This window comes from Myxocyprinus asiaticus, chromosome 6 (genome assembly GCF_019703515.2).
Source record: "Myxocyprinus asiaticus isolate MX2 ecotype Aquarium Trade chromosome 6, UBuf_Myxa_2, whole genome shotgun sequence".
NCBI lineage: Eukaryota > Metazoa > Chordata > Actinopteri > Cypriniformes > Catostomidae > Myxocyprinus > Myxocyprinus asiaticus.
In genome coordinates this window covers 37,942,092-37,969,197 of record NC_059349.1, presented here as the reverse complement: position 1 = coordinate 37,969,197, position 27,106 = coordinate 37,942,092, and the positions used below count along the sequence as shown (strand labels likewise).

General features: G+C 37.9%; 2 protein-coding genes across 3 annotated transcripts; both read right to left on the bottom strand.

Moving 5' to 3' along the window:
• Window positions 1-176: 176 nt before the first annotated feature.
• LOC127442227 (rab GTPase-activating protein 1-like) lies at window positions 177-16,222 on the bottom strand. 2 transcript variants are annotated; one of them, XM_051700100.1, is made up of 9 exons: window positions 15,938-16,222; window positions 15,446-15,514; window positions 14,865-14,975; window positions 7,730-7,834; window positions 7,551-7,634; window positions 7,189-7,260; window positions 6,869-7,060; window positions 5,281-5,509; window positions 177-663 (listed from the first exon to the last, which is right to left on the bottom strand). In XM_051700100.1, the coding sequence occupies exons 1-8, from the start codon at window positions 16,046-16,048 to the stop codon at window positions 5,291-5,293; spliced, it is 963 nt and encodes a 320-aa protein (XP_051556060.1). In that variant the 5' UTR covers window positions 16,049-16,222; the 3' UTR covers window positions 177-663; window positions 5,281-5,290. The 2 variants fall into 2 exon arrangements, with proteins under 2 accessions (XP_051556060.1, XP_051556061.1); XM_051700101.1 differs by having other exon boundaries at window positions 5,286-5,509.
• Window positions 16,223-25,822: 9,600 nt separating this feature from the next.
• On the bottom strand, window positions 25,823-26,846 carry LOC127442725 (protein FAM163A-like). The gene is made up of 2 exons (XM_051700909.1): window positions 26,841-26,846; window positions 25,823-26,182 (listed from the first exon to the last, which is right to left on the bottom strand). The coding sequence occupies exons 1-2, from the start codon at window positions 26,844-26,846 to the stop codon at window positions 25,823-25,825; spliced, it is 366 nt and encodes a 121-aa protein (XP_051556869.1).
• Between the last annotated feature and the right edge of the window lie 260 nt (window positions 26,847-27,106).

Below are 27,106 nucleotides of genomic sequence, written 5' to 3'. Positions count from 1 at the left end.
CTCCAAACTATAGTCAATGCTCACAAAACAATTCACACAGCAGATGAAACAGACACTCAGATTTGCAGAAAAATTCAATTTCACTGCATAATGTATTCTTTTCTGATAATGCATTTATTAAAAATAGATATTAACATCAAAAGTATAGATGTGTTCTCTATTGAATTCATAACATTTTCAACTATAGACACACAACCCTACTATTGAATTAACAAATGTATCATATGTATCAACTCCACAGTAAAGACCTTTTTCCATGTGTTTTCATTAAAATTTATCTACATTTATAGTATTCCCTGCTCTTCCTCTTCCTTTTTTTTTTTTTTTGTGTAAAAAAACAAAAAAACAAAAACAGTCTTGCTATATTGTATGGACCTAAGACAGCATTATAAGCACAGATGGTACAGTAATTGCAGACCAATGCCATTCCTCCCTCTTCTTTTTATTTGAGATTGAAGTCAATGTAGATCTGCTCACATAAGGCCGAACACTTTGTGTGTCTCAGAGAGATCGTGATTCATAACATGATCAGTTAGAAGGACTCTCAGATCATTTGAGCTTCTTCTGTGTCTTCTCTACTTTTCTCTTCCACCCTGATGTCCTCTTTCTCTCTGCTCATTACACCATCTCCATTTGGTCTTTCCTCAAGTCATTCCATGCTCACTGAAAGAATAAATCAGAATCAGAATGAGCTTTATTGCCAAGTATGCTTACACATATAAGGAATTTGTCTTGGTGACAGGAGCTTCCAGTACACAACAATACAAAACAGCAACAAGACTTTTAAAACAATTATTAAAAATTGAATAAAAAAATAAAATAAATCAATAAAGTATATATAGAATACACAATAGACAATATATATATATATATATATATATATATATATATATATATATATATATATATATATATATATATGTATGTAGTGGGCAGGGTGAGTGGGGTCCAGAGTGATTTTTCCAGCCTTTTTCCTCACTCTGGAAGTGTATAGTTCTTGAAGGGGGGGCAGGGGGCAACCAATAATCCTCTCAGCAGTCCGAACTGTCCTTTGTAGTCTTCTGATATCCGATTTCATAGCTGAACCAAACCAGACAGTTATTGAAGTGCAGAGGACAGACTCAATGACTGCTGAGTAAAACTGTATCAGCAGCACCTGTGACAGGTTGAACTTTCTCAGCTGGCAAAGGAAGTACAACCTCTGCTGGGCCTTTTTACACAATGAAGTCAATGTGGGTCTCCCACTTCAGGTCCTGTGAGATGGTAGTGCCCAGGAACCTGAATGACTCCACTGCTGCCACAGTGCTGTTTAGAATGGTGAGGGGGGTCAGTGTTGGGGTGTTCCTCCTAAAGTCCACAATCATCTCCACCATTTTGAGCGTGTTCAGCTCAAGGTTGTTTTGACTGCACCAGACAGCCAGCTGTTTAACCTAAAGAAAACTTTCCCCATTTCTCATCACTTCTTCCTCCGATTTCCACTTTCTTTACCCACTCTACCTCTTCTCAGTTTGCACCTCTTCTCATCTTGCTCTTCCTTTTCTTTTTCTTCTTCCTTTTTTGTTTGCTCTGAATTTTCATATTTTACCCTTTTTATAGAGAGCAGAGTCATGATAGTTGTGTGAAAAAATGTGTAAATTGCATTTTCTTTGCTGTGTGCATTACTAATTAATATGACAGTAATATGAAGGGATTTTACAATCTGGCATGTGCATTTGAAAACGTTTTCTGTGTTAACTGTTTTGAAAGCATGAATTTTGGAGCAGAGAAATTTGTGTGTAGTGTTTCGAGAACATGAGGAAAACTAAGAAAATGCACAATCTGAATAGCACAAATACAAAGTGTTCAGATGGCTGTGTTAACTGTTTTGAGAGCAGTGACCGGAATTTGGAGAAATGTGAAAAATCGATCGATGGGTAATATGTCCTCCCGACCGGCGCGCGTTCTGAATGCTTGTGCATTCTTAATAAGAGCATGGTTAAACCTGTGCAAAATGAGGGCATTATGTGTAGAGTTTTCAGAAAATATCAAACAAACTAGAACATATGTAAAAACAGGTTAATTGTGTTTATAGTTTTGACAAATGCGTCTTTGTTTCGAGAGTTCAAGTTAGGGGAATTGGGCCAGTAGAATCAGTTATACTGTGTCAGCAATCAAGAAAAAATGTATATGTTTAAAGCCGCCCAAATCAATTAAATGCTGTCAATGTTGTCCACCCGGCACCCGCCCAAGTACATTATTCCCAAGCACAAAAAATATCAAAACCAGCCCAATAACTCCCATCTCTGACACGGGAGATGTCCAATCATAGTTTAGAATTCTGGAGTGACACCTGGGGTGAGTTGGCATCTGGACACGCCCCTTAAAGACGGTAAGTCTCGATTTCGACAGAAACGAAAGTAGCCTCTCAAAGAAGTACAGCAGAGCGCGACAGAAAGCAGAATAATTCGAGGTATTTCAAGGTAAGCTGCTTTTACAACGCCGAGCGGCCGAACCTTACAACATCCGTTGTCTCTTATTACAGATGCTATTTCCAGACTTTGCTGATGAAACAGGAATTGTTGCATATTTAATTTGACATCCAAAAAAGCCTTTCACTTGCGTATTTGTGAATATTTTGGAAACACTCAATGCTTGATTAGAAACCTTTTCATTCTTTTTGCTTCTATAATGCATTTTGCTTGACTTTTTATTATTATTATGTTTTTAGATTATCATCATGAGCACCATCATTACATCCAATTTGTCCGGATGGCAAAAGAAGAAGCTGTGTTCATTGGTCAACAATGCCAACCTCAGTCTGCTGTTCAAAGCCAGTGTGCATGGTTACAGTATAAATACTTTTCACCAAAAGTGTAACATGCAGGGTCCAACTGTTGTTGTAGCTTACAATAATTCTGGTTATATTTTTGGAGCATACACTTGTAAAGATTATGGTCAGACAGGCCTGAATATTGCTGATGAGAAGGCCTTCCTCTTCAGCTTTAATGACAAAGGGGTTAAGGAAGATCCTCTACGTGTGCTCAGTGGAAATGCTGGGTATGGTTTCACCGACACAGGTCCAAACTTTGACTCTTTAAGGTTTCTGTACAATAACACAGCGACCATCTACAGTAATCCGGTGGGAACATACAAATTTGATCCACTGCAGATGTATGGGAATGACACACAGTTGACAGAGTGTGAGGTGTACAGAGTGGAAGGTCAGTAATAATTTGTGCTTTGATTGTGCATCAGAAAATTACTGAGGTTGAAGTGGTTGGATGTGTAAATAATGTTTGGATTCTCACCAGACTGCGGAGGGCTTATGCAGAAACCATGGAGAAATGTCCAATGGAATTCTGAGTGAGTTAGGCAAAAAACAAATTCAGTTCTTTCAAATTACCCAGGGGTTAATTTGGTCTGTTTCATTGTTTTAATGTCCAGGCCATTTAAAATTAGCTTTTGCTGTTTGACTGACTTTGACACTAGGAGTAATTTGACTCATTATAATGTTTATTAGGAGAAGAAAGGGGCTCTTGAACACCATCTCTGAGTGGAAGGCTTCTATTGGTTCTGTGAAACAGGCTCGATTTCTAATGGTGGGTCCTGTGGGTGTTGGAAAATCAAGTTTCTTCAACTCCATCAACTCTGTATTCAAAGGTTATGTGAGCACCCAGGCCAACACTGGCACTGCTGGCACCAGTTTGACTACTCAGGTAGAAATGTATTCTAATTGTTTCACCTCACTATGTTTTACATAATGAAATATTGTGTTTATTATTGTGATTAGTTGTATATAATAAGCTGTATTTACTGCATGTAATTTTAATTGTAACTATTTGTCATGTAGTTTCGTACCTACTGCATAAAGACAAACAACAGTGTTAACCGTATTCCATTCACACTGTGTGACTCGATGGGTCTGGAGGAGGGTTTGAATGCCGGGCTGGATGTAGATGATTTCTCCAATATTTTGAAGGGTCACATTAAAGACAGGTATCAGGTGAGAATTTTTTAAATAGGGTTGAATGTAAAGGTAAGTTAAAAGGAGTAGCACTGGGTTTTATGTGTAAGTTGTTTTGCATGCCATTTAAATATGATAGTAAAAAAATATGGATTTTACAGAGTTCCAACGGTCATGGAAAACTGGAAATATCAGCGAAATTTTTAATTTTTAATTTCCAGGCCTGGAACTCCTAAAAAGGCATGGAAATATCTATAGTGAATATATATTTACGAGTTTTCCTCTTCTCTAAATATATCTCATCAGCTACGTAATGCTCCTATGTAGTTAAACTTGCTCGTCGCAAGCCATAGCGATTTCTGATTTTGAGCAAACTGTTCTTTTAAGTCAGTTCTTATTAGTGAGGCAAAATGGTTCACAAATTGACCTGAAATATTTATTCGCGAATCAGTCTGAATTAAAATAATTTTTTTAATCCACATTAATGAATGGTCATGGAAAAGTCATGGAATTTCACTGGTAAAAAATGGGAAGCCTGATTTTAAATGATTGATGTATCAGATGTCCAATCAGTATTTGTCGTTGTTTGCTACTTTTCTTGCATTACTGATTTTACTGGTTTAAAGATTTTCTCCATATTTCTTTTTTCTTAGTTTAACCCATCGTTGCCTATACAGCCCGACTCCCCTTATTTTAATACATCTCCTGGCTTGAAGGATAAGATCCACTGTGTGGTCTATGTGATTGACACCTGCAAAGTCAAGCTCCTCTCTGACAAAATGATTGACAAGTTAGCAGTTTTTCGAAGGAAAACCAACCAGCTTGGTGAGTGATTAACCATACTGAAGCAAGTTTACCTTCAAGTGTCATCCATTTGTTTTTATATCTTAAAATTATAAGATGGGATAGAATAGATTGGACAGCTTTTATTGCCATGTGACTGAGTATGGTGAGTACATTGTCAAGCGACTTGCAGTACAATAGCAATCCCCCTCAAGCAAACTGGATTCAGTGTCCTGCTCAAGAACACAGTGCTTAAGGGACACACCGAACAGTCTCCAGGGTTTTATAGCATCAAAGATGTGGTTATGTGTTTCAGGTATTCCTCAGCTGCTTTTGATGACAAAGGTGGATGAGGCTTGCCCTTTAGTGGCAGAGGACCTGAAGAATGTCTACCAGAGCCACTACATCAACAGAATGGTAGGATTTATTGTTATTCCTTTGGTAGTCAGTGTTTAGCTCTTCTGTTTCATGTAATGTTCCTAGGTGCCTTTCACATGTGCAAGTCCAATGATTATTCTATTGTGACAGATGCAGGAGATGAGCGCTCAACTTACATTGCCTTCTTTATACTTTGGCTCCTCTCCCTTCTCGTGGAGCCCAGGAAAGTCTTCTGGTGACCCAGCTGGAGTGGGGGTTATGTGTGTAGCTCCAGACAGAGTCTGCTTGAGATGAGTTCTGATTGCTACTGGTCACTGTCCTGAAGGAGCCCAGAGTCTTGCTGAACCATGTGTTCTTACCAGCCTGAAGTTCACTCGTTAGAACCATATTCTGGTGCTCCAACTCCTGGGCACATCAAGTTTTAAAAAGAAAACATATTTTGAATTAACGTTTTTTTTTAGATAAAATTATTGGTATAACAGCACAACATCATTAACAAGATACAGTGGGGTTGTAAAAGTCTTGAGTCCACATTAAAAATCTAGCATTAAAAATCTTATTTAAACTTGTAAATAGACAAACTTTTAGAAAAAAAAAAAAAAAAAAAGATTATAAACTATTTCTAAGTAACTATTTAAATAATCAAATATGTGATATTGGCACTCAGTCATTTTTTTCCTAAGTAAAAAAGCTGTACTCCTAAAGAAATGAATTTTGCAATGTATGTATAAAATTATAACCACTCACATGAGATGAAGACAGTCATATTAGTAACCTTATAAAAGCTGTTTTATTCTACAGCTATGAGGGTCCACACATGGGAGCTGCCATGCTATGATCAATCAAATACTACTCACTTTATCTCAGTAACCGCCCTGTTATTTTACACTTTCATTGATGTATTAAAGTAATCATGGCTGACTGTCGAAAGTACATTTCTACAGTGGTATCTGAAACTGAAAATGATTGATCTTGAAATGATGCTGCATTCAAGCCGTTAGGTGTCAGTGTAAATCCAAGATGACACAAACACAAAAGTTAATGAGTGCACCTTTAATTCCAGAGAATTCTTTGCTTCCATTAAAGCACACAATATGGGATAACATGAATTATCAGGTTTTGCACAAACTTGTGGAGTCATCACTAGGTCATTAAATCCAAACACACCAAATTCTAAGAAATTTATGTCAACTTTCGACTGTTATTCTGATAATTTAGAGGAAAAAAAGGCTAAATAGAATTTTACTTTATTTTCACTAGTGGATTCTTTTAAACCACACTGTATTGGAAATCCATAGTCATGTTTGGACAATTTGTGTGATAGGCTACATAAAAAAAGCTGAAGTATGTATCTTTTTCAGGGTTAAATACTTTCTTCTATCCAAGCTTAATATGCAGACAACTATGTGTAAGCTATTCATAGGTGAATTTTCTCGAAAACTGTCAACACTGTCTCTGTGGCACTATAAAAATTCCTGTGTTTGTTTTGAGCTACTAGCTTAGACCCAACAACATTACTCAAATAAATGGTGTGAGTTGGGGGCAGGACTATCTGACTGTTTGAACAACAGCAAACCAGGGGAGTATTTAGAAAGCTGTTTTGAAAGCATTTTCTATTTTAGCAATATCATTTGGTGGCACTAGTATTGCAGAAATTACATACTAAAACTTTAAGCAAGACATAAGACATTCAGCATCCTTTTGTAAATGAAAGAGTTTCCTTTAACCAGAGGTGACACCGTGTGCTCTGTTGTCTTTGCTTACCTGGATCTTGCATTTGGACTCCACCATTTGTAGCTTGGTCTGAGCTAACTCTCTCTCTAACTCTTTGACCTGCTCTTTGAGAGAGGCTTTCACCTCATCCTGAGCTGAGCTCTCTTCACTCTCAGTGATCAGCTGAATTGATCCATCCCTACGGAAGATCTGGCTGCACTCTGAACACTCCAGCATCTTGCTCTGAATTATATTTTTGTGGGAGAAAAGAGATTGTTTTAAGAGAAACATGCAACAAAAAAACATCACAACAGAAAAAACTTGATATTTGTGGTTAAATCTCAGTTCTTTGAGGTCAGTGTGTTTCTTACCTTGATAACAGCAAGTTCCTTGTCTGTCTGAGCTTTCTGCCTTTCAAGCTGAGTGTTTAGTTGAGAGCAAATCTGAAGAATGCAAGAAAATAGTTTGGTTGTTGGTATGTGACATATACTGTTTGGTGTTGGTAAAACTATGTAAAGAAAACACCATGATGCTCATGATTTCTCAGAAGATGCTCATTGCTCAGAAGATGCTCGTGACTCTTTTAGAATATATGTTATATTTTTTAAATAAAATATTGTATTTATATTTACATATGCCGTATACATGCATATTTCTATATACAGTATGTAGTGTTCAGTTAGTTTTTATTAGAGATTGTTTTGAATGTGTGCAGTTGGATTTTAATATTCACCTGCTTGTAATCAGCGATGATGTTGTTTGATCTCTTTATCGCTGATTCTGCTTTGTCCAACTCTCTCCTAAACATCTCCTTCAGCTGTCAAACACATCAGTACTTTAGACAAGGACAAAGCATGAACTCTTTCACAGAAATAGTTTTTCATTGTGTACACCAGTGTTGTTAAAGCCCACCTGTGAAGCTTCCTCCTCTTTTCCCTTTTTCTGTTCCTCTGTGATTCTCAGAAGCTGTTTGGTTTTTAAAAGCTCTTTGGTTAACTCATCCACTTGGTCCTCAGTCTGAAAAATACACCAGAAAAGCAACTGAGCAAATGATCGATGACGAGTAAGATATTAAAAGAAATGAGATGTTTTTTGTTTTGTTTTAATTATGACATTTATGACTATTGAATAGGATAGTTGCACATCAAAGGTACAGTTTGATTTTTAATATTCTATACAATTTTTAATACAGTAATTGTAAATATTTAGTTATATCTGCCTAAATTACTCACTCACTCAGTAAAAAGTGCCGTTGTTAAAAGAATGTTCAAGGTTAAGCTCAATCAACAGCATTTGCGGTAAAATGTTGATTACCACAACAAATAATTTCGACTCATCCCTCATTTATTAAAAAAAGAACGTAAGTTACAGTTAGGCATTTACAATGATTGTGAATGGGGCCAGTCCCAAAATTTTAAAATACACACTGTTTCAGGGAGTTACATGACGCCATGCGAGGTTCGGACGTGTAAATGTTGAGCTCTCGCACTTTGCTAGTTTTTAATGATTTTTATGTCATAAACCAGTGAGATTCGATACACCCTGCTACATATCTGTTCTTTGAAGTCAACATGGCAAAGGATTCAAAATCCCCAGGCTCTGGAGATATTAAAAGACACTTACATGCTCAAGCTGGTGCCTCGGATGGGCCCGCAGACCAGGGACTCGGTTTGGACGGTGAAATCCAACGCCAACTGGCGAGCATGTCTGTGATGCTGACATAAGTTGTTGCTGACTTAGAGGATCTTTCTGTAATATGTCGATCAATTACTGAGATGGAAACAAAATTCTCTGTGTTGGTTACAAGAATCAGGGATGTCGAGAGACGGATCGATTATCTGGAGTCATCGGAGAGGGAATTTGCTGCTAATCCGCTAGCAACCAAAGTAGATTTGCAACGCGTTTTGGAAAAACTGAGGATTTGGAGAATCGTAGCCAGCAAAATAACGTCCGAATTGTTGGAATTCCTGAGAACGATGAAGGCAGAGATATGGTGAAATTCCCAGACGAGCTCTTCCCGAATCTGCTCGACATAACAGGCCATAAGCTGGATATCGAGCGAGCTCGGAGATCAGCTGAGGGAGACAGGCCCCGATCAATTCTGGCCAAATTTCTGAAATCATCCAATAAAGATCTCGTGCTGCACAAGGTGAGGAGCAAAAGAAAGCTTTCTTGGAAGAATCGCAGCATTTTCTTGTTCCCAGATTTAGCAAATTCAACAAGAGATAAACGTGATCGATTCAAGGAATGCAAGAAACTCTTACATCAACAGAAGATCGCTTTTGGTCTGATGTTTCCGGCCAAATTGAGAATAGATACTAAGGATGGCTGCAAAATATTTACATGCCCACAACAAGCATTGTCTTTCATAGAGACAATGGGGTGAGTAAACCATTTGGTGACTTTCATATGGCCCCCAAGTGAGCTGTCTCGCTGTACATACACTCGGCTGTCTGAGGAAGCTGAGAGCCATTTTTGTTTCTTTTTGTGTTGGTTCCACCTAGCGGTTGGGGTTTGTTTTGTGGAATAACACTCCTTCAAGAAACTATTTTCTGTTATGTAATTCTGTCTCACAAACTTTGTACAGAAGCAACAGATTTGAGCAATCCGAAGGCAAATTTGTCACGGGACTCTCTAATATGTGAAAATGTCAAATGTTAGTATGAGTGGATTGTCTCTCTCCACATGGAGTGTGAATGGGTTGGGGCACCCCATAAAAAGAAGGAAGGTTATTTATTTTCTTAAACGTAAGAAATATGATATAGTGTTTCTTCAAGAAACACATCTTTCCCTGCAGGAAGCTGAAAAATTTGGGAAGATATGGGGTGGACATGTTTTCTTTAGTGCTGGCTCAAGTAAGAGCAGGGGAGTCATTACATTGATATGTCTCAAACAGATTAAAGATAAATTAGGAAGAGTCATTATTGTTTTAACAGAAATTCAGGGGCAAAGGTTGATTTTGGCTAATATTTACGCACCTAACGCTGATGATCAGGGCTTTTTTATAGATCTTGAAGGGATGTTGCAAGCCGCTGGCACCCCTCACGATATAATAATGGGAGGAGACTTTAATCTTTTGATGGACTCAGTCCTTGATCATAGTGAAGCAAATGTGTGCAAGCCCCCTAGAGCAACACTGACGCTTCACAGGATGTGTAAATTTCTTGGTCTTGCAGATATTTAGAGACTTTTGAACCCATCTGTTAGGGACTATACATTTTTTTCATCAGTCCATAAGATTTATTCTAGAATAGATTTTTTTTTTTTTTAAATATCCAAGTCCTTCATTTCATCTGTTGTTGATTGCTCAATTGGAAACATCTTAGTCTCAGATCACACCCTGGTGAGTTCAGAGGTGTTGCCACATATGGAGAAAAACATTTATGCATTTGGCAGACGCTTTTATCCAAAGTGACTTACAGTGCACTTATTACAGGGACAACCCCCCCGGTGCAACCTGGAGTTAAGTGTCTTGCTCAAGGACACAATGATGATGGCTGTGGGGATTGAACCAGCAACCTGATTACCAGTCATGTGCTTTAGCCCACTACGCCACCACCACTCAAGAAATCATATAGTTGGTGCTTTAATGTATCCCTTTTGCAAAATCCTGATTTCCAACAAATGTTAAAGGCTGGAATCAGTCTTTATATGGAGACCAACTGGTCCTCATTATCCTCTGTGGGCGTGGCATGGGAGGCACTTAAGGTGGTTCTTAGGGGACGGATCATACAGTATGCCTCATTCATCAAAAAATACAAAACTCGAGAACTCGTGGAGTTGGAAGAGAATATTAAAAGAACCGAGACAGAACTGAAGAGCTGAATGTCGTCTTATGGCCTCAGAGAATTGACCAGAATGAAATACAGATATAATACTATTTTGTTGCGGAAGGTGGAGTTTGGGTTATTTAGGGCAAGACAGTCATATCGGTCAGGGGACAAAGCAGGGAAGCTTTTGGCTAGATATATAAAGCAGAGAGAGTCTTTTTCTACCATTCCCTTAGTGAAATCTGCTGGTGGTGAAATTTTTACCTCAGCCATTGATATTGATAATGCTTTTAAAGAATTCTATCTTGATCTTTATAGTTCCATGTCTTCGTCTACTGATGAAGATATTATAAACTTTGTGGAACCATTAGATCTCCCTAAACTGATGACTGAGCAAAACAAAATTATTGATTCTGAGATAACGAGGTAATTAATGCCCTGCCTACAGGCAAGGCTCCGGGGCCAGATGGCTTTGCCGCTGAATTTATTTAGATCTTATGCTACAAAACTGGCTCCACTTTTGTTAAAAGTTTATACGGAATCATTAAAGAATGGAAAGCTTCCGCCAACCATGACACAAGCCCGGATCAGTCTGATTCTTAAAAAGGACAAAGATCCAAGTGAGTGTAAGAGTTACCATCCAATTTCCCTGATCCAGCTAGACGTTAAAATTTTGTCCAAAATTCTGGCTAACTGATTAAGTAAAGTTATGACATCTCTTATACATATATATCAGGTGGGGTTTATTCAGGGCCGTAGCTCTTCTGATAACATTAGGCGTTTCATCAGTATCATGTGGTCTGTGGCGAATGATCAGACTCCGGTCACTGCCATCTCACTTGACGCCGAAAAGGCGTTTGATATGGTAGAATGGGATTATCTTTTTAAGATTTTGGAAATGTATGGGTTTGGTAATTCTTTTATTGAATGGATTAAGTTACTTTATAGACACCCGGTAGCGGCGGTACAAACAAATGGATTAATTTCAGATTATTTTACTCTGGATATGGGCACCCGGCATGGTTGCCCTCTTTCCCCATTATTGTTCTGTCTTGCCCTGGAACCATTAGCAGCCGCGATAAGAAAGGAAGATGATTTTCCAGGGGTGATGGCAGGAGGTCCGGCGCATAAGCTTCTGCTTTCCGCAGATGATATTTTATTATTCGTCTCCGACCCCACTAGATCTATGCCTTGCCTCCACAGAATAATTAATTCCTTTTCTAATTTCTCAGGTTACAGAATCAGTTGGTGTAAATCCAAAGCTTTGGCTCTGACAGTGTACTGCCCAGTAACAGATTTTCAGCCGGGCACCTTCCAGTGGTCCAAACAGGGCGTTAAGTATTTGGGCATTTTATTCCCAGCTAATTTGTGTGATTTAGTTAATTTTGACCCTTTAATAAAAAGGTTTTCGAGTGATGTGGGAATGTGGGCTTCATTACATTTATCTATGATTGGGAAGGTTAATGTTATTAAAATGATTTGTATTCCAAAATTCAACTACCTGCTACAATCTCTCCCCGTAGATGTCCCCCTCTCTTATTTCAAGCAATTTGATAGCATAGCAAAGTCCTTTATTTGGAATGGTAAACATCCCAGATTACATTTCAACAAGTTACATAGGCCAATTGACAAAGGTGGGCTAGGACTACCAAGATTTCGTTTTATTATTATGCAGTCGGTCTCAGACATTTGGCTCATTGGTCACTTCCACCTGAGAGAGCCCTCCCTGGTTTCGTATTGAACAGGAAGTCCTTGCCCCTATTTCACCATTGCAAAGCCTTTCTATCAAACTAATCGGAGAAGTTAAGTCACACCCCGTTATCTCACATTTGCACGTGGTTTGGACAAAAGTGTCCAGAGTGTTTAATTCGGACATTTATTTAAATGTTGTCTCAAGCATATGGCTGAACCCTAAATTACGTATTAATAAGTCCCCTTTCTGTTGATCAGAGTGGATTGTGAGGAGGGTTACTACACTCAGTGACCTGTATGAGAGTGGAGTGTTGAGATCTTTTGAGAATTTGGTTAATCATTTTGGGATTCCCAGATCTCAGTTTTACAGGTATTTACAGCTGTGCCACCTGCTCTGTATTGTTTTTGGGAATAGTACACACCCCCCTAAGCGGCAGATACTTTGGGAGAGGTGATTACTGCTTTTGGAAAAGGTCATGAGGCATCAGTGTATTACTCCCTGCTAATTCAGAGTTTGGGGGACGGAGCTTTAACTTCTATCAAGAGATTATGGGAGAAAGATTTGAACTTGGTATTGGAGGAAGGAGTGTGGACTAGGATTCTAAAAAATGTCAAGTCGGCATCTAGAGATGCAAGGGTGCGCATTATGCAATTTAAGATTTTATATAGATTTTATTGGACCCCCTCTAGATTATATAGGCTTGGTCTTAAAGACACACCCACCTGCTGGCGAGGCCAGTCAGAAGTTGGAGACATAACCCATGTCTTTCGGGGGTGTGCTAAGATCCAAGATTTTTGGGTAACGTTTTGGGCACTCAAATTTTACATTGCCCCATTGTATTCTGGGCGATGGGGCGGTCATACATTTGGGGGACAAATATATAAAAATTGGGTTCTGACTAGTATTATGATTGGCAGACAAATTATTTTAAGGGGTTGGAAGTCAAACGGAGCGCCATCATTTCCGGAGTAGTGTGTGGAGAAGGGGAGTGTGGCAGCTTTTGAAGAGATGGCAGGTAGAAGGTTGGGGTTTTGGGACTTGTTTTTCAGAAAGTGGGGTAGGTATTTGGCGGTTTTGGGGGACTCTCAGGGAAGGGATGAGGAGAGAGAAGTTTAGTTTAATTATGTATATTTATTATATATTTTATTTATTTATATATTTTATTTTTTATTTATTTATTTGGTTTGTTTGTTTGTGTGTGTATTATTTTATGTGACTACAGGGGTGTTTGTTGGGGGTTAAGGTGGGGTTGGTGTTTGGGGAGGGATATTAGTGGGGGTTAAAAGTTAAATGTTGATTTGGTGTGTATGTATTATGTTTTTCTCTGTTGTGTTTTTTCTTTGAATCAATAAAAAAAAAATGTTAATTACAAAAACACACACGGTTTAAAAAGTAAAGCCATAAAACTGCAAAATTAGATGTGACAACACGACTTTAGTGTGACAAAATCGCTTACCGCTTAAGTTGTAATATAGGATTTAACTTTACACAGATAAAGTTAGTTGGCAATTTTATCACACTAAAGTCATTTTGACATGTATAATGTTTAAGTTTTTATGTGCAAGTTTTACACACTTTTTTTTTAAACGCATTTTAATATTTATTGGATGGCCCCATTTGCTTCTATTGCAAGTGTCTTATTGTAACCGTTTTTGAAATAAATAAAAAAAATTATAATAAAATAAAAAATACACACTATTTCAAAAGTATAGCCACAAGACATAAACATTAATTGTGTTAACATGACTTTTGTATGATAAAACATAACCTTATCTGTGTAAAGTTACATTCAATATTACAATGTTGCTGTCATTATGACAGAAATCTGGTAAATGTCATAATGCCTGAAATCCCTAATTTTATAACACTAAAATCATATTAATATGCATAATGCTTTCGTCTCATAGCAATACTTCGGAATCAGTATGTATTTTAATGTTTATGGACTGGCCCCATTCACTATCATTATAAGTGCCTCCTTTTTTTTTTTTAAATAAATGGTCAATTATTTTTGTGATAATCAACATTTTGCCACAAATGCTGTCAATTCAGCTTTTACTGAACCCGGGACATTCCTCTAAGGCAGTGTTTCTCAACTGGTTTTGCTTCAGGACCCAAATTTTACTTTGGACATCAAGTTGTGACCCAACACGGTACCAACATTTTTTTATCATACCGAAAGTAAACAAGTATTTTCTTAAATCAAACACTGAACTTTATTAATATTACCATGAACTGCATAGAGCTAACAAACCCTGGGACAGATATTGTATTAGTACTGTATTGTATTAGTATTAACCATATTACCAAGTGACAGATGAATCTCAGTCTAAATATGGTAGAATTTGACTGAAAGTGAAGCCTTTGATGTCAACAACAAAAGATATGTGAAGAATCTTCTACACCCTTTTGAAAGTTAATAAGCCTTTTTTACTATCCCAGCTATGCATTATATTGTTTGTTTAATTTTATGTCCATTTAGTATTGTTTATCCTGTTGTCCATGACACTAACACTAAACTGAAACTGGCCTGTATCATAATGTTATGAAACACAACATGTCAATTCAGACTAATTTGGCTGACCTGGTCTAAGGCAGTCCTCAGGGCAATCTTGCTGGTAACAAGTTTTTGTGCAAGGTCATCATTCTCCTGCTCCAGGCGCAAACTGGCCTCCTGAAGCTTACAGTTTTCTCTCTGGGGAAACATTTTTTAAACACAAAAATATTCAGTACCATTGGGCTTGTTTATGCAATTTTGACAAATAACCTAGTTTTTAGGCATGGAACTCTACTTGGGTTTAGATCTGCTACATCGAGATTGTTTGTATGTCTAATTGTGCAGCGGCAATATGTCCTACATGCTCGATGCAGCATGTCTTGTGTTTGTCTAATTGTGCAGCAGCAGCAGCAGCATGTGCTAACACAGTGTGTCTGTGTATGTTCTAACAGCAGCAAGTCTTGCTCTGCAGCTGCAGTAGCAGCAGCATAGCAGATATAGTCTGCCAATACCAAATCCTATCAATATGTCATACCCACATTAACATGCTAAATCATTCCGACTGACTGAACTACAGAGGTTTAGATGTTGATTGAACTCAACATGTAGAGTTTTTTTTGCGGGGGAGGACATGTGCTTTTGTTTTTTGTCAGGGTGTGATCTCTCACCTGGTACCTGTCGAGTGGGTCTTCTGGCTGTACTTGGTTATCTCTCAATTTTGGCTTTTTAGATGGCACCTGGAGTCAAAAGAGAAGCTGGCTTCAGATTACATCGTGTTCAAAATCTTAAAGGCATGAAAGGAATGTAGTGTTTATTATATTTAACAGTGTATGATTGATATTAGAATTTTTTTCTGTGAGGCACTGCAAGCCAGGAAACACATCTTCTCTATAAAGAGATTGTGCTATTCCATCACTTGGTCACTTAGAGATACTAAATAAAACATATTAAAAATGTTTGTGTTTTGCGAGTACCAAGGTAAAAAGGGTAAACATTTCAATATGCCTAAATGATCACAAATGTCCTAATATCTGGTATTGTTGTAAATAGGCTTGAATAAAAGCATAACCACATGCAGCATATCTATGCCATAAAAATTCCACCATGCCGGCTTTAAATCAACATGTGACAAACATAAGGTCAAAGTACACTGAACTTACCCCTTGTTTTGGTAAAGACTCCGCCACCAGACTAGCCAAGATTTCCTCCTCTGTCATTTGGTCAATAATATGGGCATCATAAGCAACAGCAATAGACACTTCTTCCATCATTTTGGCAGGTGGTTAGAACAGAGGTGCAGAGTACACAGCTAAACTTGTCTGGGGAAATGATAACAGGTTTGGCAGGCAGCAGTCTATATATATCTGTCTGTCTCAATGCAAGCCCTGCTCTATACAGTAAGACTTTGGGAGGAGCTTCAGTTAGTCTAATGAACCAGTCCACCTTTGTCCAACTATTGGTCTTCACTTACCAAAAACACAACAGTCCATTAAGTCGGTACTATGTGAAAAGCAAAAACAAAAAGGTGTGTTCTCTTAAGCAGCCACGCTCAGTCCTTCTGTGTCTTTCTTTGTTGGCTTTTTAAAAACAATTTATTCTTGTGTTGTTTCTCACGAGAGGCAAGTCCCAGAAGCTGTTCAAAGGAACGTTTTTATAAACTATAATCTCTTTAAAACAAAATAGTTCCTTTGGGTTGAGTGTTCTATGACCTTCAAACTTCACTCTCGAAAACACGTCCTTACCGTGTTATCTCACAATCCATCAGCCAATACTAATTATTTCCAAACAGTTTCCTTATTGCAGAGCAGAACTCTGTTACATATTATAAACATTAATCCAACACAAGTAGGTCCTGTTCAAATGTGTCTTGAACAGATAGTAGCTTTGAAATATTCCTCAGAAAGGTCTCAGAAGGGCCTTTCCCATCACCGTGTGCAAGCATCTCTCCTTGTGAGCTCAAACTCTGGGCTAAAGAGTGTGAAATTGAAATTTTTGCTGTAATCCTGTAGGTCACCTCTCACACAAAAGCACTGCAGTTTGCCTGGGACAAGCAGGTGCCAGAACATTCCTCCATTCCTTAAGCTGCTTATATCTGGCTGCGGTATCCCTATTCAGTGGTATTGACAGAGGCTGTGTACTACTTTTCTCATCTTATTGCAGCTTCAGGAAGCCATAATGCAGATATAATTGCTCCAAAAAGTACACTTAAAAATGTATGAATGTTTTTGCATTACAGGCTAAACTGTAACAAAAATTAAACCAAAAGTTGTATTGATTTTAAAGAAAAAGAAAAATTAATCTATATGTCGATAGATAATGTGACAAACTACACCTGTGGTTATTCTGCTAGGACACCAATTTAAGGGGAACTGACTTCATACAAGTGTAGGGAAGTGACTAACTAAAAGTAGTGACGCTACTAACTACTACATTTTTTGTTGTGTGACAGATGCTATGCTATTTTCAACAGTGTAGCTTTTGTAGTAACAAGCCACATTTTCCAATAAGTAATGCGTAGCGTCACAAAACGCTACATTTGTTACATTGTAATGTGCACGCAGCTATGGAGCCAAGAGAGTAATTGAACATGCCCAGCCACTCGCTCACCTGAGCCGTCATATTTCTCTCACATTTAGCTCTAGGATATCCAAATCATTTAAATGAATCGGTTCTTTCGGACAGTTCATGTAAATGCAGTGATTACAATAAACGATTTGCCTATTGAGCATTGGAAGCTTCAATTTATTTAGTTTGTTCATTTGGGCGGGCTGTTCATGTTAATGAATTAGTTCACATGGTATTACTTATGCTGCCTTCATGTGCTATTGGAATTATCCTACTTCCCACTTCTGAAGTGGTAATGACGAGTACGTCGCGTTCAAGTGCTTTGTTGTCGGAAAGAACAGGAAACATGGACAATGCCAGGCAGGGCCGTAGAAGGGAAATCTGGGCCCCCTGACAATGTATTGTTCTGGGCCCCTTTCCTATTAAAATAATACAGTTTCTAATTTGTTGTGGGCCTCCTTGGACCTTTGGGCCTCTAGAATCATTACCATCTTTCACCCCACTAGCTATGGACCTGACGCCAGGTTAATGTACACATATTTTTTGAGGAAATCTTATTTTGACAGTATAATACATTACTCAGTTAGCCTACTGATAATAATGGAATTTTGATCAAATACAAGCTATTTTCACAGTGTAAAAATGTACAAAATGCATCAAATGGTTTCAAATATACATAAATGAATATGACCAAAACTACAAGCGTTAACAATTAGCTGTATTTAGAAAAATGAATAAAACCTGTCATTCACTACAGAAACAGTACTCTCCTCCGCCATGTTGAAAGTTTACGACTCCTCCAATCTCGGAAACTCGGGTATCAAAATTATCTCAGAGTTTCCTAGTTGAGGGGTCGTTCATGTGCAACTTCTGAGTGGGAAACTCATATTTACGATAATTCCGATAGCATGTGAAGGCAGCATAATTCCCCCCTGCACAGGGACTTTGCCAGAAATCATAAGAAGGTATTGCTGCAGGCCGGACACCTCCAAATGGTGCACTCAGTAATCTCAGTAACCTCATTAAAAAGTTTAACTCCTACAGACATGAATTATAATTTTGCAATATATATAGGAAATCATGAACATTCACATTAAATGAAGACCCCAGTCATATCAGTAACCTTATAAAAGCTGTTTTATTCTACATGGAGAGGGTCCCCACATGGGGGCTGCCATGTCAGAATCACATGACCAACCGAATGCTACTCAGTAACCGTCCTGTTATTTGACACTTTCACTCATTGATTAAAGTAATCATGGCTGACTGTGAATACTAAATTTCTACAATGGCATCTGACACTGAAAAGTATTCATTTTAAATGATGCTGTATCCAAGCCGCTAGGTGTCTGTGTTAGACCAAGATGACACAAAGACAAAAGTTACTTAATGCACCTTTAAAATGAATGGGAGAAATTGGAACACCCAACGGTAAACAAATGTAGAAAGGAAGTTCCACCTTACAGGTAAAAGAGCCAATCACCTTTTAGATACAGACATCGCCTGTTAATCAAATAGAGAACGTGCATTAGCTATACAAGCTGGGGAAATTGCATTTTTTTTAAAAATGCAATATGAGGTAAAGGACCACTTATGATTCCAGTGTTGTCAGATTTTACTGCTGATTTGAAATATGTTCTTTGAACGTATTCTTGATCAAGCGTTTTGGAGATTTCGGTCTTTCCCCATTCAAGTAGATAGAAGCTGCACTTTCATGACTGGAAATAGCTTCCCAAGAGCACTCCAAAGATTGCCGCCAGTGGACTGATTTGCTAGAAAGACTTTGCTAACTACTTTTCAAAAGAGTAGCTTAACTGTAGTTAAAAAATCATCTTGACGCCAGTTGCTTAAAAGTAATGAATAAAATGGCTAAGAAAAGTGAAGTTAGTTCTGAAAAAGCTTGTTCATCATTTATTTGCAGAAGCCTCTTGCTTTGATATTTTGTTATATATGCAGTCAAATTGTCCAAAAGTCTGCAAAAACTTTCTGGGGGCCACTGTATAATCATTAATCAATATTGTCTTCAGACACAAGATGAATAGACAGTCACAGAACAAGACTTTCTGGCACAGAATATTTCAAAACTACTTTTTGCTCTTTTCTCTGTAATACAGAGATAAACTGTTTTGGTCATCTGCCTGAACAAAGCTAGGACAAGAAGCTGAAAATATAAAAGGAGAGAGAGGGATAAGGAGAGAGCGAACAAAGGAAGGGGAGGATGTTATTAGTAATTGAAAGAAGGGAGGAGGACAGTGCAATAAAGACAAACAGCAAAGTGTCACTGTGTTCAAAGGTTCCTGTATTGGAGGAGGGGCCACCTCAGTGTCCAGGTTTCATCATGATCCTGTGAAACAAACAAACAAACGCACGACTCTCTCTCTTGTGTGCAATGACTCTGAGGTAGGTGCTGCTTCTCACCTCCATTTCATAAGTGTGTTTCTTCTGGATGAAAGCTAATGATGAGTTCTGTCTTACCGAAAAGCTTCATCATGCTGACAGTGAAAATGGTATGCACTGAGATCTGTATTGCTTCACTGCATTGGAAATGTTTTGTATGAAATAGCTTTTGCTTAATGAGAACTCAAACAGGTTCATCTAGAAGTAAAACTCAATGCACAGGGAGAATACAGTCCCAACCATAACAACTTCTTGACACTCCCATTCTTTCAGTCATGCAAATATCTGCAAAATATCTGAGTAGAACAGGTTTACTATTCAACAATGCTGAAGGGTATAATTATTTTCTGTGCTTTTAAATATCAAAGCAAAAGCACAGATTGTTGTACAACACCGTAACATTTTGAAAAGGAGAATGTCATTATTAAAGGTATAGTTTTAATAGTTTAAAAAAAAATTAATTCTCTCATCATTTACTCACCCTCATGCCATCTCAGATGTGTATGACTTTCTTTCTTCTGCAGAACACAAACAAAGATTTTTAGAAGAATATCTCAGCTCTGGAGGTCCATATAATGCAAGTGAATGCTGACCAGACCTTTCAAGCTCCAAAAATAACATACATAATAAAGGCAGCATAAAAGTAATTCATATGACTCCAGTGGTTAAATACATGTCTTCAGAAGCTATATAATAAGTGTGGGTGAGAAACAGATCAATAATTAATTCTCCACTTTCACATTCTGAAATTGAAAGTAGAATTTTATAATAAAAAGGACTGAAATATTGATCTGTTTCTCGCCCAAAGTGATTGCATTGCTTCAGAAGACATATATTAAACCACTAGAGTCGTATGGATTACTTTCATGCTGCCTTTACATGATTTTTGGAGCTTGAAAGGTCTGGGCACTATTCACTTGCATTGTATGGACCTACAGAGCTGAGATATTCTTCTAAAAATCTTCGTTTGTGTTCTGCATAAGAAAGAAAGTCATATACATATGGGATGGCTTGAGGGTGAATAAATAATGAGAGAATATACATTTTTGGTTGAACTATTCCTTTAGGTCATTTTATAGGTGTCATTGCGTGTCATCAGTGCTTGTTATGATACAGTACACATGTACTGTAGGCCAAAATTGGAAAGTATTGCTATAATAGGCTACTCTAAGTATAGTTAAATTTACTTTTTTTAACTATCATTTGATAATTACTTTAATTAAATTTAGCACTGAATTGCTTTTGTTTATACAGTGGCCCCAAAAAGTAAGAACCGGTTCAAATAAATGAACTGTAAGCCACACTTACAATGTATGTATGAATGTCTTTGCATGGAAGTGTGACTTCATTGTCCAAAAGTGTCCCCAAAACCTTTTGGGGTTACTGTATATTTGTAACTATTTACAAGCATTGCAGAAAAAAATTTCAGCCAGCTAGTTGAAATGACATTCTACTCATGGTTACATATAATCTAGATGGACTTGGTGGATAGTCATTTTAAAAGGTCAGTCTAATATAAAAGCAAATGCATTTACCAGTCAGAAGTAATGGGTCCTATTTGTACTATTTTCAACATTGTAACAGTAGGGTGTGTATGCGTTTGACTTTGCTCAAATAGTGTTTTGATACATAAATAATGTAAGTATGGTTCTGTGTTTAAAGATTTTTTAAAGAATATGGGAGAATGGCATAATTATAGCCTACAGTACATATAGACTTGACAGGAAACATTTCAAACATTGAAATAATTTGATCTTTATGTACATGCATTTGTATTGAGGTGAAATGGCTTTTATTACTCTGATCATAATTGACCAATGTTATAAAATTTGACAGGCATTTATAAATGCTTCATTTATACTTTAAAAGCATTCTGTGAAAAAATTGGACATTAGGGTACTCTAGGGTACTTAAGGGTAAAATTTTAAACCATAGATTAATATACTTTCATATATATATATATATATATATATATATATATATATATATATATATATATACACTATATTGCCAAAAGTATTCGCTCACCCATCCAAAAATTGAATTCAGGTGTTCCAATCACTTCCATGGCCACAGGTGTATAAAATGAAGCACCTAGGCATGCAGACTGCTTCTACAAACATTTATGAAATAATGGGCCGCTCTCAGGAGCTCAGTGAATTCCAGCATGGTACTGTGATAGGATGCCACCTGTGCAACAAGTCCAGTCGTGAAATTTCCTCGCTACTAAATATTCCACAGTCAACTGTCAGTGGTATTATAACAAAGTGGAAGCGATTGGGAATGACAGCAACTCAGCCACGAAGTAGTAGGCCACGTAAAATGACAGAGCGGGGTCAGCGGATGCTGAGGCACATAGTGCGCAGAGGTCGCCAACTTTCTGCAGAGTCAATCGCTACAGACCTCCAAAGTTCATGTGGCCTTCAGATTAGCTCAAGAACAGTGCGTAGAGAGCTTCATGGAATGAGTTTCCATGGCCGAGCAGCTGCATCCAAGCCATACATCACCATGTGCAATGCAAAGCGTCGGATGCAGTGGTGTAAAGCACGCCGCCACTGGACTCTAGAGCAGTGGAGACGCGTTCTCTGGAGTGACGAATCACGCTTCTCCATCTGGCAATCTGATGGACGAGTCTGGGTTTGGCGGTTGCCAGGAGAACGGTACTTGTCTGACTGCATTGTGCCAACTGTGAAGTTTGGTGGAGGGGGGATTATGGTGTGGGGTTGTTTTTCAGGAGCTGGGCTTGGCCCCTTAGTTCCAGTGAAAGGAACTCTGGATGCTTCAGCATACCAAGAGATTTTGGACAATTCCATGCTCCCAACTTTGTGGGAACAGTTTGGGGATGGCCCCTTCCTGTTCCAACATGACTGCGCACCAGTGCACAAAGCAAGGTCCATAAAGACATGGATGAGCGAGTTTGGTGTGGAAGAACTTGACTGGCCTGCACAGAGTCCTGACCTCAACCCGATAGAGCACCTTTGGGATGAATTAGAGCGAAGACTGCGAGCCAGACCTTCTCGTCCAACATCAGTGTCTGACCCCACAAATGTGCTTCTGGAAGAATGGTCAAAAATTCCCATAAACACACTCCTAAACCTTGTGGAAAGCCTTCCCAGAAGAGCTGAAGCTGTTATAGCTGCAAAGGGTGGGCCGACGTCATATTAAACCCTATGGATTAAGAATGGGATGTCACTTAAGTTCATATGCGTCTAAAGGCAGATGAGCGAATACTTTTGGCAATATAGTGTATATATTACATATTACATTATGTAATATATATATTTTTTTTATTTTTTATTTTTAATTTTTTTTGCCAAAAAGTATTTACATGTAAAATAGAAGTGCCATCTTGTGATTTGTTATGTGATACAGTAACTAACAACAGTGCTTCAGACTGCATGGATCCAGACATAAGACACAAAGAATAAATGTTCAATTCGTAAACCAATAGTTATTCAAACAAGACATAAAATAAACATGTGCAAAGACAAGAAAACTGAATGTTCCTATAAGAACCATTTTGTCATGATTACCATAATATTACATAAACAGGGCATATTGTTTAAAAAATAAAAAAAAATACAAATACAATAAAAATAAAATAAATTAAAAATATCCCAGTCATTTAATTCCAGTAATTTGATAATTGACATTGCTTCAAAATGATTTTCAAACTGTTGTGTTAGGTTTGTACTGTAAATGATATGACACTGTTACAGATACATATTACAAATCGGGGTCCAAGCACATGTGAAGAAATAACCAAAATAATCAGAATTGAAAGAAATGATCCAGTGGATGCCAAATTGTACAAATTGACTATATAAAAGCTGCTGAAAGCTGATTGGTCGATGGCGGCCATGTTTTTCAAAATATGCGACTGTCCTCATAGACCTTGATGACACCTTGGGCAAATAGAATGCATGCAAAATTTCAAGTCGATCGGACCAACGGTTCCATATTTAGAACCATTTGGTTTTTAACCTTTATAGCACCACCAAGAGGCAGAGGTGCGCCATTATGAACATTTTGGCATACCGTTTGACGATAAATTACAATTGTACAATTCCTTTGATAACTTTTCATTTTGGGACTCCAGAGAATGTTTCTGCACTGGTTTGGTTCCAATTGGGGGAACGGCCTACGACTAGTTCGAAACAGTACTCTTTTAAAATAATCTCGAGTATTTATTGAACGTTTTGTTTCAAACCAATGGTGCTTAAGGCAAAGTTGTTTAGAATGAGGAGGTTTACAGCATGGTCTGAATAATGTGTTTATTTTTTAAACACAGCGGTACAACAATTTACATGCATGTAAAACGCAATAGCTTCTCCACGTGGCCATTTTTTGTCAAATTTTGCACAGACGTCTTGAGCCAAAAGACAAATAGGCATACCAAGTTTAGTTCCGATCGGCCTTATTTAACCCTATATAAAAGCTGCTGAAAGCTGATTGTTCGATGGCAGCCATGTTTTTAAAGATATGCGACTGTGCTCATGGACTTTGATGGCACCTTGGACAAAGACAGTGCACGCAAATTTTAAGTCGATTGGACCAACGATTCCATAGTTAGAGCCATTTATTTTTTTAATTATTATATCGCCACCAAGATGCAAAGGTGCAATATTTTTTGTGTGACCTCAGCATGAGCCCATACATAAGTTTACCAAATTTGGTGATAATACCGCAATCCGTTGAAAAGTTATAACCATTTTAGTAAAATGGACACACCCACTACAAATGTTTTGGCAGGCCATTTGACGATAAATCAGAATTTCAATTTCCTTTGCTAACTTTTCATATTGGGACTCTGCTGAATCATTCTGCACTGGTTTGGATCCGATCGGGCAAACGGCCTAGGACGAGTTTGCGCTGATTTTTTTTTTTCAAACAATCCAAAATAGCGGGAAAACGAAGGCGCGGAGCAAAATTCTGTCAGGGGGTAAAACTCTTCTGCATGACGCAAGGGATCAGAGGAAAAAATTATTTTGTTTCTAGCAAAAGGGGGGATTTGGAACCATCCTGCCAAGTTTGGAATCTCTACAACTTACGGTCTCTGACGCCCAGACACTTTTAGGGCAGAAAAATAAGAAGAAGAAGAAGAAGAAGAAAAATAATAAGAAAATCGGAACAAATACAATTGAGTTCCTGCACCTTCGGTGCTTGGACCCCTAATTATATTGCTTAAAAAAGCCCTTTATTGTAATATGTAGTGTGGTGTGAATGGACAACAAAGTGAAAAGTAAGAATAGACAATATATTATTCAATCCTGATTCTTATTTGACAGTACAACAAATTTTAAAATATATCTCTGTGCCATTGTGAATTTTAGTTATTGTGACACATATATTTATATATGAATAGACCAATGTGAAACAACGACGGGACAAATCAGTAATCATTCATTTTGCATATTCCCAACTTACAAACACATTTTTGGTTTATTTCCTATCCTCAGTTAAATGTTTCAAATAAAAAGATTTGGCATATCATAGGGGATATTTTCCAGTTATATTTATGTAACTGAGCAAATTTCAATACTCAAATCTACACTCTCTCCATAGAAGCATTTTTAAAAGCCATTAAAAGGCATTCTTTAAAGGAAACAACAGTGTGGAGTGTTTACCAGAAATACAACAATGGCTTTTTCGGACTGTACCAGCTCTGTTTTTCTAATTTTACTAAATTTATGCTTTATCAAAACATTTTCGGGTAAATATATAATATGCTATTTGCATGTTAACCTTCAAAACTTACATTTAAAAAGCAAATAAAAACCACAAACACTTGATACAGTATAATACAAAGCCCCACTGTTCTTACTTGAAAACACCACAGAAGAGAGAGGAAGGGGTGTGCAAGAAGAAAAGGTAAACAGCAGAGAAACTAAAGAAAATGGAAGACTGAAGATGGCCTGTGTAGATCAGATCTATGTGTAAGAATAACATAACATCCTATATGTCTTTTGACTCTTGGCTCCGTGGAGATCTAGGCACAGCCCCAGGTGCTCTAAAGATGGCCTGCTGAGGCCTGGTCCATACAGGGAGCTCTGTCCCTGGGTCTGTCAGCGAGTCTGTGAGGGTCATACGTCAGTGCTGATGGCTCGAGTGTTGGTGTAAAAGTCTGGTGTGCTGCGACGGCTCAGCACGGGGCCGTACATGGCAGCCAGACCAAGGGCAGTGGCACCATGGTTCTCATAGTGAGTTGGCATGTAGGACAGGCGTTCACCACCATTATGCATCTCATCCATGCCACGGAGGTAGTGGGGTGAGCAGGTGGGGCAGTAGTTGTGCGACGGAGTGGGGTCATAGGGCAGCGAGAGAGGGGTGACGGCCGCCCCGTCCACCCCTGGCGCGCTGCATGCGTTGCAAGCAAACTGTGGCTGAGGATCACCGACTGAGCCCGCCTCCCCTTCGGACTCATTCCTCTTACAACAATAATACTGTGAAGGAGAGACGGTGAGGGGAAAGGGAATTAAATCAGGAATTGTCAGGATATCTTCCTTAAATTGTTGAATACCACACTTATTTGATCACAGGGGGGAAAGCGACTCTGCAATGGGTTTTAAACAGGAATTTATATAATAATATCCACTTGAACTGGGGATCTGCAGTGCATAAATGTAATTGCACTTTCCACAAAATACCACAAAATGTAGTTTTTTAATCTGTCCACCACAGATGTCTTTTAATAAAATTAAAAAAAAAAACATATTTAACAGTGTCTCAACCTGCATAATTTCTAACCATTACAAGAAAAAAAAGTGATTGCATCGCTTCAAAAGACATATATTAAACCACTGGAGTCATATGGATTACTTTTATGTACCTTTATGTGATTTTTTGGAGCTTGAATGGTCTGTTCACCATTCACTTGCATTGAAAGGACCTACAGAGCTAAAGATTTCTTCTAAAAAACTCTTCATTTGTGTTCTGCAGAAGAAAGAAAGTCATGCACATCTGGGATGGCATGAGGGTGATTAAATATTGAGAGAATTTTTATTTCTGGGTGAACTATCCCTTTAAGGCATTTACATGACCACACACATTGTCGGATTACTAAACATAATCAGTGTAAGATTGTGCGGTAAACACACTCACTGGCATTTTAATCTCATTCCACCGTCTTAATTTGTACAAATATTGTTGTGCTGACTGCATTCAAACTCAGCCATTAAACCTGTTACCTAAGTTTTTGTGAGAAAAAATAATCAAATATTTTTCAAGTTTATCAATAACTACAGACCAACATTTGGTCCCAAACTATTGCCCCTGCCAAATAATAGCTTAATTTAGTTTTTTTTTTTTAAATGTATACATTTTGTCTATTTAATTTAAATTTGTATTTAGCTAGAAAATACTTTCTT

Excerpts from the sequence above, each read along its gene's own strand:
- LOC127442227 (XM_051700100.1), bottom strand. The coding sequence starts at position 16,048 with ATGATGGAAGAAGTGTCTATTGCTGTTGCTTATGATGCCCATATTATT. Across the intron at positions 15,515-15,937 it reads AGTCTTTACCAAAACAAGGG|GTGCCATCTAAAAAGCCAAA; the intron begins GTAAGTTCAGTG and ends TTTTGACTCCAG. Across the intron at positions 7,261-7,550 it reads TCATCGCTGATTACAAGCAG|ATTTGCTCTCAACTAAACAC; the intron begins GTGAATATTAAA and ends TGCATTCTTCAG.